This window comes from Nannobrachium achirus (genome assembly GCF_963921795.1).
Source record: "Nannobrachium achirus genome assembly, chromosome: 23".
Taxonomy (NCBI): Eukaryota; Metazoa; Chordata; class Actinopteri; order Myctophiformes; family Myctophidae; genus Nannobrachium; species Nannobrachium achirus.
In genome coordinates, this window is record NC_137830.1 from 37770685 (window position 1) to 37778184 (window position 7500).

Genomic DNA, 7500 nt, shown 5'->3' on the forward strand with positions numbered 1-7500 from the left:
TGCGAGGTGTTGTGTGCTTGTAGATCGGCTGTTTTCACTAGTTTTGTGTGACAGAGGTTTCTGCCTGACAGCGACAATATTCTAGTGATTATGCTGTGAGGAAAACGTTGAGATAATAGCCATTTTGGTTAGAACTGACTGAAAATAACTTTGAACTTCAAGTTTAAAATGATACAAAATATTTTTTCAAGGTTCCAAATAAATTCAAAATATCTCGCGGCACCCCTGGACTGCCGTCACGGCACCCCAGGGTGCCCCGTCACCCACTTTGAAAACCCCTGATGTAGACCATAGATGTAGGCAGGCACAGACGGGTTATGGTACTCTAAGGACTGCAGTTTGTTCTTTGGGAAGATGATCCAAATACTAAAGTCATTCAGTTCGATGTCTGAGATTCATTTTCAAAACATCAGATCCAAAACATTGTCTCTATTACTGAGACAATTTGGTTCTCAGTGTCTGAACGTGTGCTGAAGATCTTTCGGCATCCAGAGACAGGAACAGCTTTGCACAGTCTCAAAAAAGTAATTCCAACCTGGAGGATAGAGGATATTCGATGTGGAGAGCATTATGGACAAAGAGCACAGCGAAAGCACTTGGAACATCTGGATGGCCGGCTGACGACCACTTGATCCTCCAGCTTTCCTGCAGCTTTCAGAACCGAGTCTCGGCCTCCTTGAAACGCCACAATCTCCAGGATACGCATACGGACGCCACTGGTGTGCCTGTCCACATAGTCTCTCTAGATTGGAGCACATAAACAAATGAACATTAAGAAATACCCCCAAATGACAATGAGAGATGTGTTTTTCTTGATGCCCGAAATGTTGCTTTACCTGACAGGTCTTGATCCCGAAGAAAGAACTGCAGTCCTGTGAGCGCCACTCGTCTGTGCCTGGCTAGGATCTGTGGTCTACAAAAAAAACACAAGTTAAAGATTAGGAATAGGAATATAGGACATGTCAGCAGGCATGCTTTACTTTTGCCACAACAAATTTCCATTAAGATTTCCAAAACATATCAATTATTTTAAGCCTAGAATCAAGCCACCCAGGACCTTTTGAATCATGACCATAAAACCTTTGATTCTGAGAAAGAAAAATAATGAATACCCCTTTAGGGAGTTAAAATGTACATAATTTCACAGAAGAAAAAAGTATTTTATGGTCATGATTCACCAGGATCCTGGATGGCTTGATTCTTAGAATACAATTCTTAGAATAAAAGCTAAATATTTTTTTATTACCTTACATTTCTCTTGACTGGGGTGGTGTGCTTGGAACGGTAAACGTGAATCAGGCCTCTGGCTTGCTGCTCATCCACAGTTGAGGAACGTTGACATCAAGTCAGCGCCAGTGATTCCGCATACACCTGGAAAAGAAAATAAAGATAAAAGACAAGATGTTATTTTACAGCCTAAGACAGGTCATGTGGCAATCATAACTTAACAAATCTAGCATCACAGCAGTTGAGTGGCCGTTCTTGGATTTGGAAGTCATCTGATTCAATAAGTTGAAGTGTTTGTGTGTCAGACACTGAAAGACTACGTACTGCCACTGAGTACAAAACGACCTCAATGCAAACAAGCCATTAAGCTTTCTTGTGGTCTAAAATCATCCTTTTAGTAGACCTTGTATCTGAACTGTAATGTCCTGTACTATTCCTATGCAAACTTCTAATAAAGTATTCAATCATCAGTCAGAATCAATCACAGCTATTATGCGAATCCCATGGAGAAGTGGGGATATTGGACATTGATTATTCGTTCTATGACAGAACTTTCTAATTGGTTTGGTTTGGGACTTTATGACAAGAGCTAGCTAAGTTAGTTGTACATTAATCTCTCTCTTTCCCCTGTGGCAGGTGAAATACTTCGCCAAGAGAAGAGACTTCTTAAAATACAAGGAGAAGATGCAGGCAGAGGGGTTCACGCCTGCAGCAGGCCCAAAAGTCTCATCATAGACACTGGACAATGGAGGGTTGTTGCGCTCTCATGGACTTGGGCCCTGGCTAGCGGCCCATTTTAAACTGCCAATTGAAGTGGTGTTCTGTCTTACAATGTGCTTATGCTACTGTACGTCATTTTCCACCCGTCTGGATTGGAAGCCCAGGTAGTCCTTCCTGACAACTGAACAACACCTGTGTAGCCCAGGAGGACTGAGATCTGTTTAACCAAAGCCTCAACCTCGCTGGATCGCCTGGATGTCTGGCTGTGGAACATTACAATGATGTGATGCCACTGCCTTGGGAGTCCATACACACACAGCTCCAAAGAGTTGTTATATCATGTGTGTCTGTTTTGTTTTGATCTTGCGTGCATTACATCCGGTTATCATGATCAACCTTTTCAATTTCAAGGACCCTGTTTGATATTTCATGTGATTCTTTTTTCCCCCTCCATATATATATATATATATATATATATATATATATATATATATATGTTACAGTATGTTCAAGAAACCAGTAAAAGTTGTCAAGGAGCACTCGTTTTGACGTTCACCACACACTAATCACCACCAGATGGCGACGTCAGCCACTGGATAAGAGAGTTACGTCACGCTTTGAACTCGCCGCAGACCGGAAGTGTTTACTCTTTATTTACTAGCCTAGCCTAGCCTAGCCTAGCCTAGCCTAGCCATTAGCTCCATTGTAGTCACTTGGACAGGGCGTTTAACGTGCGCTTGCCCAGGCCTTACGGCCTGGGCATAAATATAACGATTGCATTCACCACGGCTTCGTAACTCGCGCGGCGCTCCGCCGGCCGCGCGGCCCTGGCCCGCTCTTCGCGGCCACTCGCGCCTGCGGCGCTCGGGGGCGAAGAGCAGGACCAAGGTCCGCTGGCCTTCGCGCCGCTTGGGGCTTCGTGGACCCAGGGGGGCCTCGTAACTCGTTTGGGCTTCGTGGATACAGGGGGGCTTCGGTAGCCGCTCGCAGTGTCGTGGACAATAGAGCGGCGCACCGCCTGGAGTACGTTGTTGTGGCGACCGCTTGCTCCGCCCCGTGCCGCATCTCGAGTGCTCCGCGTCTCGAATGTGCTGTTTCTCTTATATACTATGACATATATATTAATCGCTGGGATTCCAATCTACACTGTAAAATTGTTTGTGTTCATTTATCTTGAGTGTGTAGAAGTGGAACCAAGTGGACCTGTAGGTTCCACTCTCAGTTATAGACTCGTAAGGGTCCATTTGATTCCTAACTATCAATCCAGCCTCTTTACAATTACATTAAGTGACTTGTTTCCAGTCTCTCTGTGTAAATTATGATCACACAGCCAGGACTATAGCCAGGACTATATATATGACACCGTTTTTTTTTTTTTTTTTTTTGTAAGTGCTAAGATCTTTCAAACCTACAATAAGTAGGTTTGAAATTAGCACATACAAAAACAAAAAAAACGGTGTCAGTAATAACCATTCTCACGTAGCATTATGGATGTATTAAATGTATTGCCCTGCCCTTGTTCTAGCCCAGTGATTCTCATACATTTTAATTTCAAGGACCCCCTCAGTTTGATATGGATTAAGCCCCGGATCCTCCCTTTGTTTTAATCCCTGAGACCCCAATATACACTGTAAAATCAAATGGACCGGCAACGGTTGCTGGTCCATTTGGACCCTTGTCTTTTGGATCATCTGACTATATAACCCAGGTATCTTCCTGTTTCTTCAAGGTCTAAGTTGTTTGATTTGCAGTGTGTGCCTAAATAAACAGCCCAGTCAATGTTTTTAGTATCACTTTTATTTTTTATATTAGTTATGTTTTATGACAATACTAATCCTATTGAGATGATATGAGTAAGACTTTAAGGCACACATATAATTTATGTATATTACAGTCATTGGAAACACGTTGAAAATATTTGAAAACATTGAGAAGGCACATTATATTACAATCTGCATGTATATACAAAGGTTGTTATAGTCCGTGTCCAACAGAACATCCAAAATATGAACCTGCATAGAACTGAATAAATTAAAACAATGGAATATATAGGCTTAAGATTCTGTCTATTTAGTGCCTACATTCCTATATGATATAAAAAAGGCACAAAATTACATTTTGAATTTGTGTAAAAATATAAAGCACATCTTATACATAATCACACAGTACACTGAGTGATCTGTGTGAGCTCTGTCACCACCAGTAGTCATAACAGCTCTCATGATTCGACTGTTGATTGGACAAACTTCTGTACCCTGTATTTTGTTCTAGTAAATGCTTCAGGTGCGTTGGGAGTTTCCAACCATGACCTCCAAGGTGAGAAGAAAAGTAATTTTCACATCCACGTACAGCAATGTCGTGAATAGAATATTGAAAATAGATCGCGGCGCTTTGTGAGCTTATAGATGGCTATTTTCTATACACAACACCTCCAGATGATGGAGCAGAAATAAAGTATTAGTGTAGGCTGAATTTAAACTGTCATCACAACGCCAACCCAAATCAAAAGAACAATAAAGTAATTTATCCCAGAAGAGTAATATAAACAACAATCTTAAAATCTGCTATAATATAGCAGATTTTAAGATTTTAGTTTATATTTCTTAAACACATTTCTGAATTGCTGACTAGCAAGGCAAAATTCAAGAGATGTAAGTATCTTAGAGCAAAGTGTCAAATGCACCCAAAATGCTCTAGTTGTAAAAAAAAAAGAAAAGAAAGAAAAAGGAATATTCCATTCTATTGCATACAGTACTTTATCTCACAGTGTACTGTAAGTATTGTGTCCAGGATACATACTACAGAGACACTGAAAAAAGTAAATTCGTGATCCTTGATCAAGAGTGTCCATTTCACGCAACTCATGGTGTCCTGACAAGGTCATTTCTACAAATGCAGAGGGGATGAGGGTAAACCCAAACCAGGGTTTTACTACATTTTCACTGCAAAATAAGGCAAGATCGATTATTTTAGCTCATAATTGTTCTAGTTTTAACTTTATGCAGCACTTTTCCAACCTGTCTTGAAACTTTAGTCACTCATCAGAGAAAAGAACCAAGTCCCTTTCTGTTTAGCATTAGCAATAAGAGATCTACAGACAGTACTTACTGCGACCAGACTAGTTCTAAAAGCAGTTGCTAGATACTGTAGCAGCCGTTATATCGTCGTTGTCGGGTGTCCAAAACTGTTCGTTTTGCATTATCATTTTAAAAATGAGTTAAACTAGTGAAAACAGCTGATCTACAAGCACAACGCCTCGCACCGCGAGGCGTTGTGTGCTTGTAGATCTGCTGTTTTCACTACTTTTGTGCGACGGCCTTGTATGATGAAGCACGGCTTTACTTTGGGAAAGAACGTACAAATTTGAAACTTGGAGATACGAGGTTTCTGCCCGACAGTGACAATATACTGTACTGTGTATGTTTCTTATCTGCTTCATTCAAAGAACAAGTCTGATCCACACAAATTATAAGTACATTTGTAAACACTGATTGGGTTGATGCTTATTACTTCAAGCAACTCACTAATAGTAATTACATTTTTGCTACATCTGTGGCTGCAATGCACAGGACATATTCTATGTTTTGAAGTGTAAAAGCAATATCCGAAATAAAACAAACCACATTGTCAGATCTGACAAACTGCGTGGAGTTTGTTGCATTGGAATCAATAAGCAATAATTTAATGCAACCAATCAGAACAATGCAAATTCCTACCATAATACGTAACCATCAGAGCTGTACAGTAATCGTTCTAATGCATGGGCTTATTTCTGAACAAGGTTCATAACCACTTCTTGAGTATGAGGCAGCATTGGAGTTCTGTTTAGGCATCAAGACATTCCACCAGTCTCTCTCGATCTCTGCCTCTACTCTTTTTGCCTCTCCTCGCTGCCATCCCGGTCATTATAAGCTCCCAGTGACATTGGTGGCCACTGCCCATGCTGGGTACTCGGTGAGGTCAAACAGGGGCACGCCCCAAGTTGTTATTGCCAACATGACCACTGCCACACCGATCAGGTTTACCCCGAAGCCCGCTTTCACCTGGAGTGGAAACACAAAGACATAAAGGAGATAAATGCAATAGGATGGAAATTCACGATCAAATAGTGTATCTATTTGATCGTGAATTTCCATCCTATGTGTTTTATAGTCATTTCATATCGCATCAACAACTGTTGAGATGCACTGTTTGCTAAAATGTTATTGCAAAGGCTGTAACCATGCTGTGATGCTTTTTAGAGGCATGTTATTCATTCTTTCCAAGTCCATTAACCAGAGAGATTGCAGTATATTCCTAGTCAGCTTCCACTGTTGTGCTAGCTGCCAGCCTGCCACTGTCTGTGTGGAACTACTGAAGTGCTACCACCTTTGTGCCAATACTTTATGTATTATTTATTTGATTTGATTTAGATTTCGGTTTCTCTTTACAGTTTGATTTATTTTTCTCCTTGCTCTCCCTGTCCCCACCCTCTCTTCTTTTTCTTTTTCTCTTCTGGAAAACAACAAAGACACTGCGGGTTGTGCACAAAAACAGCTGCAAACAATGAAGTTGATTCTGAAATCTGATTCTGTTAAACACGGGTTAAAGAACATAACGTATTTTGGCCTTCTTTTGTCCCTAAACCCTGTGTGATTTCTGGGCAAGAAAACTGTTATTATATAACAGACCTTTGAGTGCACCCACAAGGTCTTTGACGCTGCAGGTGCAGGGGTCAGAGCTGTGTGTTGTGTTTACTAGGTCTCTCTCTGCGTGGTGTGTGTGTGCGTGCGTGCGTGCGTGCGTGTGTGTGTGTCAGTGTGGTGGAAAAAGAAAAAGTATGATACTGCAATGTAGAAATACTCCATTACAAGTAAAAGTCCGGAATTCAAAATGTACTTTAATAAAAAAGTACAATAGTATTGGTATCAAAATGTAGCAAAAGTATAAAGTACTCACTATGGAGAATGTCCCATTTCAGTTTTCAAATGTATAAAATGTATTCAAATCTTTTGGAAATCGCAGATCTCGATGCGACACATTGTGAGCATGTAGATCGGCTATTTTCAAATGGCCAAAACCTAAACAGGTGGTTAATGTATGTTTGTTTAGTAATAAAAATCTAAATCTACAAAGTAACTAGTAGTTAAAGTTGTCAAATAATTGTAGTGTAGTAAAAGTACAATATTTGGATCCGAGATGTAGTGGAGTAGAAGTAAAAGTATTGGAAATTGGAAATACTCAAGTAAAGTACAAATACCTCTCAATTGTACTTAAGTAATTTAAATGTACCTTATTACTTTCCACCACTGGTGCGTGTGTGTATGTATGTGTACAGTATGTGTGTGTCCTGCTGTCGTACCATGTCGCTGATCTGCACGTGGCCGTAACTGAACACTATGGCGTTGGGAGGGTTCCCCACTGGAAGCATGACCCCAAACGACACACACATGGTGGCTGGAATCAGTGTGTGGAGGGGGTTGATGAGCAGGGTCTCCGACTGGAGGGGGGGAGGGGGGGGGGGGGAGAGGAAGAGGAAGGAAGGAATGGAGTGAGAGAGGGAAGGAGGAGGCA

The 7500-nt window shown here is 41.1% G+C and overlaps 2 protein-coding genes across 2 annotated transcripts in view; one reads left to right on the forward strand and one right to left on the reverse strand.

Annotated features, from left to right (window-relative positions):
* LOC308308680 (cytochrome c oxidase assembly factor 6 homolog) overlaps positions 1 to 2367 on the forward strand; it is a 3460-nt gene extending 1093 nt beyond the window's left edge. The window contains 1 exon segment of the mRNA XM_080754126.1: positions 1864 to 2367. Coding sequence (XP_080610252.1) covers positions 1864 to 1962 — 99 coding nt within the window. The 3' untranslated portion in view covers positions 1963 to 2367.
* A 3485-nt stretch (positions 2368 to 5852) lies between these two features.
* slc13a4 (solute carrier family 13 member 4) overlaps positions 5853 to 7500 on the reverse strand; it is a gene marked incomplete at both ends in the record, with an annotated part of 57565 nt that continues 55917 nt past the window's right edge. Inside the window, 2 exons of the mRNA XM_080754359.1 lie at positions 5853 to 5990; positions 7289 to 7426. Of these exons, the coding sequence (XP_080610485.1) occupies positions 5853 to 5990; positions 7289 to 7426 (276 nt within the window). The remainder of the gene's footprint in view (positions 5991 to 7288; positions 7427 to 7500) is intronic.